The following is a 14,676-nucleotide window of genomic DNA, read 5'->3' on the forward strand; positions in this document are numbered from 1 at the left end:
CCAGTGGAAATTAAGGCATGAACATCTTTGTGTACACTTTGCCTTAAGATGGCAAGACTGGAACAATTGTAGAGAAGCAGATTTCTAATAAGCATTAAAAGAAATGTCTTAATGGTAAAAGCTCTAATAATGGAGCATGGTGCTTTAGCAGGCGCTAGGCTCTTCTTTTCTTAAGGATTATTTGTCAATTAATTAAAGAGTATTAAGTATCACTTAATTTAAGAAGTAATCCATCAGCCATGCTATTGTTGCATTTTGCAGTGCATTGCAGATCCTCTATTTAGCAGTAGGTTAGACTAGGTGACCTCCAAGCTACTTTCCAACATAATGATTCTATGAAGTTATTCATCTACCTGATTAGAAATCAGTGTCTTACATATCATTCATTCAGAAGCTTTTCTCTCCCTGCTTTCCCTGGGGAGATGTAATAATATGTAAATTGCTTAGTAATTACTGATATGGCTGAGCCTGAAACAGTAATTGTGAAAATATTTAGAATGATATTAGACTTTATTTTGTACTGACCAAATTCCATTTCTTTATTTGAATTAATGTCACTAGAATGTCCTTCTTAATGATTGTCTTTATATTCCCAACACTTTTTCCTTCCTTTGCAGAAGAATTGCCTTTGATATTGAGAAGAAAGTTTCTGATGATGAATTATTGGAACTTGGACAAAAGAAGTTGTCTTCAGTACTGCAGACATTTTTTAGTGGACAATAGTGTTTTTCATGGTAAGATGTATGTTATCGCTTCTTTTTTTATGTTGTCTCCATTTACTTCTATTTAAGTACATCTGAAATTACATTGTGATGCCTCCTGAATCAATGGCTCTTATTTATTCTGTGGAGAGTCAAATAAAAGCTGGATTTAGTTTTGAAAGTGGATTACTTGCTCACTCGGCTGCATTTGTGTACTATAATGGCAACCAAGGAAACATAGTGAGGTAAAAAAGTGCAGACATATGTATGCATCTTGCTGAAATTGTCAAGCTATTTATTCAGGTCACAGTGCTTGTGTGTTTGTGTGTTAGTTGCACGTGTGTTTGCTGAAATCTATCTTTGTCAATTCCAAAATGAATTGGCTTGATCTGCATTTCTCAATTAGAGTGCAGGTCAGATTGTGCTGATTCCTATGACTTCACACTACTATCCTTTTATATTTTTTACTATCCTTCTTGGAAAAAATAAAACAAAACAAAATGGGATCAAAATGCATTTAAGAATATTTTTTGAGATCAAATAGGTTTACAAATGTGTCATTCTACCTATTTTAGGTGCTGTTTATATTTCTATTTTACTATTGTTCAGTCTGCTATTTCTGAATGCTTCTACTCTTTGGGTTTATTTAACCTTTGGGTTTTAAATAGACATTTAACAATATAACATGCTTCTTTAGAAACTTGCTGGACATATACTTGTGAAGTCAATAAAATGTGCAGTTAACCTGTCTGAGTACTCTGATGAAAACCTATGGTTTGATTCATATTTCAGAGCTGCCAATCCAAATTACAGATGTTCCTCAATTTTTATTTTTTTATACCATTAATTGCAACATAATAATAGACTGATCTTGACAGCAAACATGGGATGGGGGGAGATTCTTCCCACACTTTTTTTTTAATCATACGCACCCCCTTGGCCAGCTGAGTAGAAAAACAAACAACAATCCTTTAAGCTGCAGGATTTCTTTTTAAAGAACTGGGGACAAGAATTTGAATCTTTTCACCTTGCTCAGGGTTGTCCTGAACAGGAGCAGGTCAACATTCTATTGTAATTAAACATATACATCCAAAGTGGGGCACTATGATATCCGATTTATGGGAATGTGCTTCTCAAAGCCCATTTATTATACTTCTCCTTTAAAAACTATAACAATCTTTTAACTTTTTTTTAAAAAAAGGCAACATGGGAACCAGCCCTAAAATGGGCAGCTTGTATAAGTGTGATGGTCCTATAGGACATACTTGAGTAAATTCCTGTACCATAAAGCAAGATACATTAATGGATCCTGCTGAATGTTTGGATAAGTGTGGTCAAATTTTAAACTGTTTCCGGCAAGAATCAAGGACTTGCAAGCGCAAGCAATGACTGAATTTATTGCTTGAACTTAATCTACTGGAATAACTCACTAGAGGGCAGCATATGATTTAGAATGAACAATCTCATTTCCGAATATTGTCAGTTTACCATCTAGTAAAAAAACACATACAAATAGAATTCTCTGGTCTTGGGGCCTTATTATAAATTAATAATTTCTTTATTTAAAACAAAGATTTATTTATTTATTTATTTTTCAAATTTTGTTACCGCCCATCTCCCCCAAAAGAGGGATTCTGGGCAGTTAAATAATTTCAAAAAGGTGTAATGCTGATAAGTAGACAAAGAGAACGACTAAAGTTATACAATTAATGCTCAGTATAACATTAATAAAAGATTGACCATACCTGACAAAGTACATTGAATTATTTTTATCATATGAAAAAGAATATACAGTATATGTACTGTTAATTTCACCATTGCTGCACATTCTCCAAATGTAAGTTCCCAATCAGATATTGTCAGTACTCTATCTCTTTTCCAATGTTGTACAAAGTTTGTCCTCCCAGCTGTGAGCATATATCTTAAATTATGGTGTATTTTATTTTATTTATATTCATTAAACAAATTTATAAAGCTGCCCAACTCACACACAGTGACTCCAGGAAGCTTACAGAGTTAAAAACCATAATTGATGGTTTAATTAACATTATTGATATGTTCTGGGATTATATCTAGTAAGAAGAATTGTGGTTTCATTTTAAATTTGATTTTTAAGATTCTCTGAATGATGCTGTGTGTGTCTTGAGGCATTATTAAACATAACTAAAATTGGTGAGCAGCAGTTAAAAAGGTAAAGCATTGTACTTGGGCCTTGGATTGAAATGCAAATTATTTTTTTTACAATTCCTGTTTCAACTGGAGTTTTATTTTCCTGTATCAGTTGAATTTACCATGAGATACAGTGCTGGCTACCAGTTTGGCTGGCTTCCAGAAAGGGTTGGGCCAATTCATGGAGGCCATGGGAATCAATGGCTATTAGCCTTGATAGCTTTGTGACTGCCTCTGAAGGCCATCCACTTACCAGTGGAAGATCAGGTGGCTTCCTTGTGCAGTTGGTTGGCTGCTGTGAGAACAGACTACTGGACTAGATGGGGCAGGGATCTAATTCAGCAGGGCACTGCTAATGTTCTTATGGAGTAGCTCCAGCTTCTTTCAGGCCTTAAGTTTGACTCTAAGTGCAGACCTGGGACTGGAAGTTACTGTGATGCTGGAAATGGCTGCCTCTGTTGCAGTTTATTCTCAGTGGTTTTGTGCTAGCTATATAGTAAAACTGGTAATCAAAGTTCTGGCCAAAGACTGTTGATTCATTCAGAAATACTTACAAAAATGGCAAGCCTGAACTGCTAAGACTCAAAGTAACAAGAGAGAAGCTTCATCCCCTCTGCCATCTTACTAGAAATAGGGGTGCTGGTGTTGTTAGTGGAGAATAGATGCAATATACCCTCATTCACTTGTATCCTGCCATTATTAAAGTTGTAGTTCAAAGAAAGCTGGTGTAGAGAAGTCAGAAGAATTAAAGACAACAGCACTGTCAGCCCTTTGAGATAGTCGAGACAAGAAGCACAAACTGAGTGCTAACACTACCATTTATTGTTAGGTTACAGTGTTAGAATCTTGCAAGTCTGAAAGCATTTCTCCCCTCCTCTATGTTTACTTTCCAGAAAACTAGGAAGGGTCCCTTCTGAGAGGCTTCCCATGCTTCTTTTTCCTTCTGTGGGCTAAGATACCTTTCTCATGAAGGTTGTCTAGGTTGCAGCTCTTTCTCCTGTCTCCCAAGGTCATTCCCACAGACCATTACAAGCACTTTGATGCTGTTCTTCCTTTCCATCTCATGCTTGCTGCAAAACTTGGCTTCATTCTGTTTTCCTGTGCAGGAGGTATGCCGATGGCTTTTGGCAGTGATAGTTGAAACTTATGCTAATTGGCACTGTAGATCATGGTTTCTGAATAAAGCATAATTGAATGAGTTCATACAATGTACAGAAATTTAACTTGCGGACTCACACAACTTGGTGTGTTGTGTGAATCCAGCCAATTGTGATTTATTCAGTTAAGCAAACTATGGCTTAGCATTGTATGTGAACCACAAAGCATTTGTGCAAATTGGCTTCAGTTTGAAGTTGTTTGTGTCTCATTTTGATGTACAGAAATGTCCTTGGCAAATAGTGTATGTCCTTATTATAGAACTTTATTCAAGTCAGTTGAATGTTACATCTGTATATCTTCTATGCTGACTTGGCCCCATGATGTGACCCAGATAAATTTGGATCAGTATTCCCCAAGCTTATGCTCTTCAGATGTTGGGAATGAAATTGCCAGGTAGAACTGTATCCCCAACACAGGTGGGAGATACCAGATTGAAAAAAAATCTGCTTCAAACGTTTTTGTACATGGATGTAAGAACTTGTTTGCTTCCTGTTAACAATAATTGTGCCTTAATTCAATTGTAGTGTTTCCTTTGGGGCAAAAGGGACAGGTTATTTAAATTTTTTATTTCTGCCTGTCTGTTTTCTCTTTCATTTTTTTCAGCAGAAACCTGATTTAATGTTAATTTGGATGTGAATATGAAAAGGACTGAAAAACCAATATCCATGGCTGAAGCTAGAATTACAATTAGCAAGTATTAATTCAAATTCTTATCATCCTGGAAACATAATATTCACCAGGTTGATGGAAGAAGTTGAGAAGAATGCAGATATTAATGATTAGCATCTCATTTTTGTTTGATTGCATGAGAGTAAAATATGGAAAGTTTCTGAAGCAGCTAGGGTGGATTAAGGGAATTTTTAATTTTGAGTGGCCTGCCGGCTAGCTGAAACATTTTTGCGTATTTTCAGAATATAGTTGCTGCTCTCCAATGAGAGGTTGGTGTGTGTAGTGGTGGGGGAATTCAGGGGAGAAAAGTTAGAAGTTTTATTTTTTCTTAGAGTGAATCCTGGCTGAGGGCCCTTGCTAGAAGCAAGTATCTTAATAATACAGATTTCATGCATCTGGTCCAAGAAATCTAGGAGAATTGGAACCTATAAGGTAAAGCTGGCAGGGATTGTTGCTTTAGTTATGTGAGGAATTATTTATTTCTGGTCAGTGCTGCTTGTTCAATTCTGGGCAAATTATATTTGCTCCCATTCTGTGTCTCTCTACTTTTTGTCTGTGTGCTCACACATTAGTGAATGTTAGTTTTGGTTTGCAGATCTCAGCCTCATGTAACTTGCAGCAGTTAAACTATAGAATGATGTTTGGGGCTTTCATTAAAATAAAATCTTTCTGTTCTCGATTACTCTTGTGCTGAGTTTGAAATCTAGCAATACGCCCTCCAAAATAGCTTTGTCTTGGGAAATAGGAGAAAAATACAGCCATTGATTTTAAAACTTATTTCTGGGGAAGGGAGATTTTGTATTCTGCCCCATCCAGATTCCGTGAAAATGTCAACTCTTTAAAGAAGGCCAGGTCAGGAAACAGACTCCACAAAGAGTATTGGAACTCTACAGTATTGAGTTGAATCTTGAATCCCTGACAGAGTTTTAATCTCCTCACTCTTCTACCAAAGAGGATCAAGGGGCAGCAGTGTTGAGTTTCTCTCTCACCACCTACACTCTTTCAGGGCTAAGCTGATGTTTATATAACTGCCTTTGCATTTCTTCTTTAAGGTTATCTCTGTACTCCTCTACCATAAGGGAAGGAATCTTTCTATTCAATAACAGGTAGCCGCAGTATAACTACCTGCCTGGGTAGAACCCTTTCACCTGGGGAGGAGTAGCTACTTAATTATTATGCCATGCAGCCCACACTTAATTAGCTTGCTAATTAACATGTCATGCGTTACTTGTCAAATGCTTTTCTGAACTCAAGATATATTATGTCAACAGCATTCATACAACCCCGGTAGAGGGTGTATGAGGGTGGAGATCCCAGGGAGGGGTCTGTTAGGCTGGTGTGCATATAGAAGGCAGTCATCCATCTCACATCCTCCCTATTCCAGAATATATTTTATTCTGCCTTTTATTTTGCACCCCAAAGTGTGTATTTTTGTGTAAAAAAATGAAAGAATACTTTAGCAGTTGTATACTCAGATAGAAAGGGCAATACTCCTTCTGTGTAAAATTCATCTTGTTTTGTAAGTGCTTTCCAAATAGTGACAGGTGGCCTGAAATTGTAGAGCTGATATCAGGAAAGTAAAAGCTAAGAAAGAGCTGAGGTTAGTGAAGGATGCTAAGAATAATGAAGGGAGTTTTTTTGGATATATTCAGAATAAAAAAGAGAAAATAAATCAGTATATCAGCTACTCATTGAAGATGGCAAAATAGTAACAAGTCATGAGGCAGAGTTACTTCTATTTTGGTTCACACTTATCCAACAAAAACTATGTCCTGCCAGGAAATTCAGAAGAGCAAAATGAAGGGGTAGGATTGAAGCTTGAGATTAAGAGAAAATATCTTCAGGGAATACTTTTTATTTTGAATGTGTTAAAATCTCTAGAACCAGACAAATTGCATTCTAAGGTACTGAAGGAACTTGAAGAACTTGTGAGGTATCAAATGAGTGGAAGACAGCAAATACTGACAGCAATGTCTGGGAATATTTTAGAGCAGACCATAAAGATGAGTGAGGTGTAAGAATCTTGAAAATAATGTAATAATTACAAGATCAGCATGGATTTATCATTTTTGGATAATTTCCTTAATAAATTGTGGGAATGCTGTTGACATAATATATCTTGAGTTCAGAAAAGCATTTGACAAGTAACCCATGACATGTTAATTAGCAAGCTAGTTAAGTGTGGGTTGCATGGTATAGTAATTAAGTAGATTCATAGCTGGCTTGAAAATTGTACTCAGAGAATGCTCATCAGTAATTCCTCATAAACTGGAAAGACATATCAAATGGAGTACCTCAAGGATAAGTCCTAGGACCTCTACTCAATGGTTGATACTTCCCTCTGGAGAGAAGTATCAAAGTACCATAGGAATGATTCCTGGAATCCCTGCTCTTCAATATTCTCATTAATGATTTGGATGAAGAGGCAAAGGGCATGCTTATCAAAGTTGCAAATGATACAAAGGATGTAGAACAGATAATATTCTAGAATATAGAAATACCAAATGGGCTTGACTGAGTAGAAAATAGGCTGCTGGTAATAGAATGACATTTAATAAGACAGGTGCACAGTTCCTTCCTTAGGAATCAGAAATCTAAAGGATGAGGGATACCTGACTTAGTAATGATACTTGTGAGAATGTTCTTGTAGTAGTAAATTGCAAATGGGATATAAGCCTACAGGGTAGTGTGCCTTAAAAATAGGCAAATACAGTGTTAGGCTTCATCAACTGAAGTATAATTTTCAACTAGTGCCACATAGAAGATAAGCCCTGTTGTCTCCTTATAGATTACAGGTGGATTTAGGTAATAGGAAGGCAGATTCCAATTGAAGGTTTGAAAAAAAAAATCCTAAGTAAGAGCAGTTTGAGAGTGGAAGCTATTACTACCCAGAGAAGTAATGGGTTCCCCTTCATTGAATACACTCACGTAGAGGCTAGACACCCATCTGTCTGAGATGCTTTAATTTGGATTCCTTAGCAGAAAGATGGAGGCAATGGCCTGAATGCCTCAGCTCTGTGATTCTTTAATTCTACTAAGAATGACTTCTGAATCATACAATTAGAAACTCTTGAAAACTTATCATTGGGAGGGACCACTAATAATGCCTTTCTCCAGAATTAAATTTTGTAGTCCATAATCTTTTAAAGAGATGGTCTGTCATAGAGTTAGTTCTATAGGGACTTAGAATACATATGAACAACTTAGAATATGTATGGACTCACACTTCCCTTTTTGGTTCTCTGCTGATGGGAAGCTAGTGGCAAATCCCCTCCATACCAGAGTATGTTAATTATTTTAAAATCTGCTAACTGGTCATAGAGAACTGGTCCACTCTGGTAATACTATTCTTAATCATATAACAGGAATATTCAGCTCCCTGCTGTGAACAAAATTCTGGGCAATAATCTTACAGGCCCAGAATGTCTGGAGGATGCTAAGTTGCAGATGGCTGATATATTTGTTTGAGTATTAATTTATTTGGAATAATACATTTTAGAACCTAATGAATTTATAACATATTGAGTTGCAACTTGTTTTTATATGAGGCTAATGACACATGGTTCATTTATTTGTTCAGTCTTAGGAATGTGAGATCTATCTTAATGGAAAGAGGACACAATCAGGTTTTCTAAACAGCTTATTTTGTTTTATTGGTTCTGGGATTTTGGGGTGGTGGGTTGGAAAGATAATTCTTTACCATTTCTTTGATGCCTTCCCCAGTGGTGAACTTTTTTGTTGAAAAATAGATTTTACAGAATAGTCCTGAATTCACTTTGCTGAAGATGATTTTCCTCTTTTGATCCCTTCCTTGGATGTATCAGTATTGAGTGAACTGAGCAGTATTAGGATTCTGTCATATTAAATCAATCATGCTTAGACCTGTGGTTTTCTGGGTACTAGAATTAACTATATCACTGTAGTTGATTTAAAGTATCATTAGAATCTGTTGTAGATCCTGTTGTTTTATATGGTGGCTATCTTATGACACATGATCCAAATGATGAGTCACAACCCCTTGCCACCTCTAGGTAGCCTGAGCTTTGTGCTGCTTCTACTTCTTACAGGAAGATGATGCCTCCTGACAAGAGGCCAGCACAATTGGGCTGCCTGGAGTGGGCGTGAGGGCTGAGTGCAAGGACCCATCATGATGTGGCACAGGAAGAGTCACTGGTTTGAGATGAGTGGCTATATACATTGAATAAATAAATAATAATAAAAGCTGCCCTTGGAAGAGGAGGGGCAAGATGAGACTAGGAAAGAAAACCTCAGTCATGGCTGGATCACCTTGAGCAGCATCAAGAAGTGGGTTGGAGCTGTTGAAGGAGCCATTGCTATAAGCACAAAGGCTGCTGAAGGAGAATCCTGGCTCTAGGAGAGTAATGGTATGTGGGAATGACCTTGGGAGGCAGGAGGAAGAGCCGCAGATTAGACAAGTGACAGCTGAGTCCGCAGAAAGAATATGGGCATGGCAAATGTCTCAGAAGGGACCCTGCCTAGTTTCTTAGACTGTGAAGGTGAGGGAGAGGAGGAGATGTATTTTCAGACTTGCAAGGTTCTGTTAATGTAACTTTACAATAAAGTTAGAGCTAGTACTTCTGGGTGCGCTTCTTGTCTGGACTACCTTGCAGGGCTGACATCAACAACAAACAACAACTAAATCCAGGAAGAGGTGACTATGAGCTTAATGACCAGGAAGTTGTAAGAATACCTTCAGGAAACAGAAAGCATGTCTTAATGAGAAGAACAGAAATAAGTACAAACTCTGGCAGAAAAAGTGTAAAGTGATAATAAGGAGCATGAAGAAGGAGCAAGGGGAGGAGGGAATTTGAGGAGTGTATGGCAAAAATATATATGGGAACAATTAGAGCTTCTTTAAATATAGTCACAACAGAAAATGAGCCCGGTAGGTGAATCAACATTGTGATGTGCCTGCAAAAAGAAAAAAAGAAAGAAATAAAGGAAAATGTGATTTTGGGTTGCAGCAACAGAAATATATTTTCCAAGCCATGATAAGAAATTTGGTCTATTTTATTCGGTTTTTGTCAGACCTTGCCTCAAGTAGCATCCAGTTCTTGGCCTCTCCCTAAGAAAAATTCAGATGAACCAAAACAAGTTCAAAAAAGGGCAAAAGGGATAATCAGGAACTAGATACTAAGTCCAGTGAAGATTGATTGAAGGAAAAGGCATGCTTTGCTTTGGGAAGAGAAGGCTGGGGGTGAGGGGGATGTATGACAGCAAGTTTGAAATGCCACAAAGAATGTCACACAAAAGAAAGTCAAACCTTCTGTCTCAGGGGTATAATGGCATTAATTCACATGAAGGCAGATCCTTATTGAAAGTTGGAAGAATCTTCCTAATAGTAACAATACTTCAGTAGTGAAACCAGCTACCCCAAGATGAGGTGGGGCTCCCTTGATCAGTTGTGTTCAAGTAGGGGCTGGACAGCCTTTAGTTTTGGACAATTTAATTTGGATTCCTGCATGAAGCAGCCTGATGTCCAAATCTCCCTTTCCAAAGCTATGATTCCAGAAAAGTAGTTGAAAATTAATGTCTCCTACAAAGGAAAATAAACAAATCAGCAATAGTGCAAACTATTCTTATTTTGCTTACAATGCAACAATTACAAGTGGGAAACATCGGGAGGTTACTACAAGAACCCTATTTGTTACCCCTATTTTTTCACACGGCCCTGAATTATCCTCAGCTTCTCAAGAAAAGGTCTTCCCTGTTACTTGGTACTCAACCTTTTTAACTGGAAACGGCCAAGACAGAGCTCAAGACTGTAATTGTCTGCAATTCAGAGTGGCCCTTCTTTCCTGTATCTGCAGGTTGCAGGTAAAAATAAGTACAATTGGATATGTGCCTGCCAGAGCAGATTTACTGACTGGATGACACATTCTTTTCTGGAATGAGAGAATGCTTCTGAATATTACCAGCAGGGGCCAGCAAATATCTCAGGAAGAAGATAGTGTTACGGTACTCAAAAACCTGTTTGAGCACTAAATAAATACACAGTCTGTACTTGTTAAGCTCAAACCTTTCATCACTGAAAACTGCCTGAAGGTCCATTGTTATTCTCTAAAATTATTAGGAAAAAATGTTAATATCATTTGCATGATAGGAATATTCCAATCTGCTTAGGTTAACAAATTTCTAGTCATGGACATTATGACAGGCTGCCATAGTAGTTATCTGCTCCTCCAGGGAGATTCTGTCTGCCCCGATGGAAAAATAGATATCAACCAGAGAGAGAGCATGCAGAGTTCTGATCCAATAATTTTGTCACTATTTTCCTATCGGGGTTCTTCAGGATGGAAGTTTAAATACTGTGTACTCCATATGCTCCACACGTTGCGGTGCATGCAATAGATAAATTTAGGTGTGCCTCACTCCTTTTTAAAATTAATGCAAAATCAACTTTTGTGTGGAAATTGCCCTATGAAAGGTCCTTCTTGGCTGAAGCATGTAGTACTTGTTTTTAACAACTAGAATTTTTCATAGTTCATCTAAACTTTGGTTTTTATGTCTCTTCGTTTGCACCCTAAGCCTTCTGTGAGGTTTTCTTTTGTGTACGTTTAGTTTTTATTATTTCCAGTCCTCCAGTTTGAGAACATTCTTGTATTGATTCATCTATAGTAAATGTTTAGATTAACAGAATAGGGAAAATAAGAAGATCAAGGCTTCTGGAATTCTTTCCAACCCTTTAATGGCTGTGCTCTGAGTCACATGACTGGGAAGAAAGAGAAAGGCACATTCCCTATGTTCTCCCTACTTCCAACACAGACGTCATGGACATCAGTGCAGTTATTTCTCCTTCCTCCCTCCCTCCCTCCCTCCCTCCCTCTCTTTCTTTCTTTCTTTCTTTCTTTCTTTCTTTCTTTCTTTCTTTCTTTCTTTCTAAATTTTATTAAAGATTTTTACAAAAGAAGATAAAAAGCTAATACAAACTAATATAGAGTGAGAAAAAGAAAAGAAGAAAAAAATCAAAGAGAAAGCTAAAAGGGCAAGAAAGGGAAAAAAGAAAAAGAAAAATGGAAAAGAAAGAAAAAAGATTTGAAGAAGTAGCTTCCAATCTTCTTCACAGCAGTTATAAGTATAGTCATAAATTTACCTCTTACTCTATGGTTACAACATAGCTCTATGTTCTATGATCTATTCTGTCTAATCATCGAAACCATAAATCACAAGTTCATTTTTTTCTGTTTCATGGAAAAAGTCTATAAGGGGTTTCCAGTCAGCAATAAATGTAGATACTGTCTTTTCTCTGATCAAAGAAACCAATTTGTCCGTCTCTTTCAAGTTCCATCATCTTCACCAACTGTTCCTCCATTGTGGGTAGTGCCAAATCCTTCCATCTTTGTGGTTACAATAATCTTGCTGCAGTTATCATGTACAAAAACAAAGTTCCATGACTTTTTTCCAGCTGTTTGTCCATCAATCCCAAAAGAAAAACGGCTGGTTTCAATTGTGTATTAATCTTTAAAATCCTCTGAATCAGTTCATGAATTTCTATCCAAAACTTTCTAGCTTTTTTACTTGTCCACCAAACATGGTAAAATGTCCCTTCTTGTAGTTCACATTTCCAACATAAAGTTGAAGTGCCTTTATACATTCTAGACAATTTCTCTGGTGACATATATCAACGGTACATCATTTTATATAAAGTCTCTTTAAGATTATAACAATGTAAATTTCAATCCTTTCAGCCACATATTTTCCCATTTTCCATCTTTATATCATAACCAAAACTTTTAGCTCATTTTATCATACATTCTTTAGCCTGTACTTCTGTTTCAAATTTCAATAAAAGTTTATACATTTTAGCAATAACATGTTCATCATTTGTGTACAATTCTATTTCAGTTCAATCCCATAGATTCTTTTGTCTACTTTAAATCTTTCTAATAATTGTAAATAAGAGAACCATTGACAACTGTATTCCTTTATAGTTCCTCTCTTGATGTTATTTTGCATTCCCCTTGACAAAATTCTAGTATCTCACAGTATGTCAGCCATTTGTGTTTGCCTATTAATTCTGTCTGCAAAATGCTTCTTGTGCTGAGAGCCACAAAGGTATTTTCAGACAGAACCTGGGTTTGCATCTATTCCATATTCTTGGTATGGCACATCTAACATAATGATTTTCAAAAGCCACATTAACCTTGACTTTATCATACCACAAATATCCATGCCACCAAAATCTCAGGTCATGTCCTCCAAACTCCAAAAGCCTTCTATTTCTCAGCAACACCCACTCTTTCATCCAATCCAAATGAAACCAAACAGCAAGCTGCAAAATACAAGTTCAAGTCAGGTAAACCCAATCCTCTTCTTTCCTTTTCATCTTGTAACACCTTATATTTGACTTGTGGTTTTTTTCCCCTGCCATGCAAATTAGATACATCCTTCTGCCACTGTTTAAATAGTACATCAGGTACATCTGAAACAAAAATATCATACTAGGCAAGGCATTCATTTTTATCACAGAAATTCTCCCCAGCAATGACAGTTGTAGTTTCTCCAATCTTAACATATCTTTTTTAATTTCATTCCATGTCTTAACAAAATTATTTTGAAATAACATACAATTCATATTTGTCATAGTGATACCCAGATATTTTACCTTCTTCTCATTCTTAAAACCCGTTTTATTTATTCTGTTTAATCTTCTGTTTTCATGTTTTTTGTTAACATCTTCATCTTCTGTTTATTGATCTTAAAACCTGCCCATGCACCAAATTCTTTTATTTTGCCCATTAATATTTCAATTCCCATTCAAGGGTCTTCCAGAACCAACACCAAGTCATCTGCAAAAGCCCTTAACTTGTAAGTCTCTTTTTAAATCTTTGATCCCACAATCCTCTCATCTTGTCTTTTATCTCTATTCAATATTTCAAGAACCAAAATAAGAGCATCACTGTGTCGTCCCTTTTTGTACCTCATGAGTTTTGTTAGATCTCCATTAACAATTTGTGCTTTCTGTGATATACTGTATAAATTGATCTTAGCCATTTTATAAAATTCTCTCCATTTTCATATCTTCAAAAACCTTGAACAAGAAAGCCCAGTTCAAATTGTCAAAGGCCTTCTCTGCATCTAAGGAAATCAATGTGGCTTGTTTTTCATTATGTTGCTCCAAATATTCCAAAACGTCCAACACATTTCTAGCATTGTCCTTTAACTGTCTTTTAGGTAAAAACCCACATTGGTCCTCATAACTAAATCCTTAAAAATTATTTTCAGTCTATTACCTAAAATGGTTGAGAACAACTTGTAGTCATTATTCAGTAATGATATTGGCCTATAGTTTCTTGTCCCTCTTTAGGCATAGAGCTATATTGGGCTCTTTCCAAGTCTCTGGCATTTTTCCTCCCAGTAGGATAGAATCCATCATGTTTCGTAAAGGTTGTAAAAGTTCATCCTCAAAACATTTGTAATAAGAACCTGATAATCCATCTGGTCCAGGCACCTTTTCTAGTTTAATCTTTTTTATAGCTTTAGAAACTTCCCTTATTGTTATAGGTCCATTCCTAATCTGTCTTGGTTCCTCTGTGATCCTCAGTAAATTTTGTTTCTTTAGATATTCATCTGTTTTCTCTAGCCAGATAATGCTTCCTTTATATAAAGTGGAATAATATTGATGGAATACTTTTTGTATGGCTGCATTGTCCATAAATACGGTATCTCCCTCTTGTAATTTCAATATCATTTCCTTTTTCTTTTCATATTTTATGTGCTAGCCACTTCCCTGGCTTATTTGTAAACTCAAAATTTTTTTGCTTTACATAATTCATTTCTATTTCCATTTCACTTACTGTTAACATAGATAATGTTCATTGTAAAAGCTTAATTTGTTGAGAAATACTTATCTTCTCTGGAAATCTCTTTAATTCTTCTTCTTTATTTCATCCAAAGTAGCTTGTGTTTTCTCTTGACTCTTCTTTTTAAGTTCACTATTATGTTGCATGAAATAACC

At 36.4% G+C, this 14,676-nt stretch overlaps 1 protein-coding gene across 1 annotated transcript in view; it reads left to right on the forward strand.

Moving 5' to 3' along the window:
* Positions 1-621: 621 nt before the first annotated feature.
* Positions 622-14,676, forward strand: part of PLCH1 (phospholipase C eta 1) — a 106,768-nt gene continuing 92,713 nt past the window's right edge. Inside the window, exon 1 of the mRNA XM_063306531.1 lies at positions 622-734. Coding sequence (XP_063162601.1) covers positions 653-734 — 82 coding nt within the window. The 5' untranslated portion in view covers positions 622-652. The remainder of the gene's footprint in view (positions 735-14,676) is intronic.

This window comes from Candoia aspera, chromosome 6, assembly GCF_035149785.1.
Source record: "Candoia aspera isolate rCanAsp1 chromosome 6, rCanAsp1.hap2, whole genome shotgun sequence".
NCBI classification, from domain to species: domain Eukaryota; kingdom Metazoa; phylum Chordata; class Lepidosauria; order Squamata; family Boidae; genus Candoia; species Candoia aspera.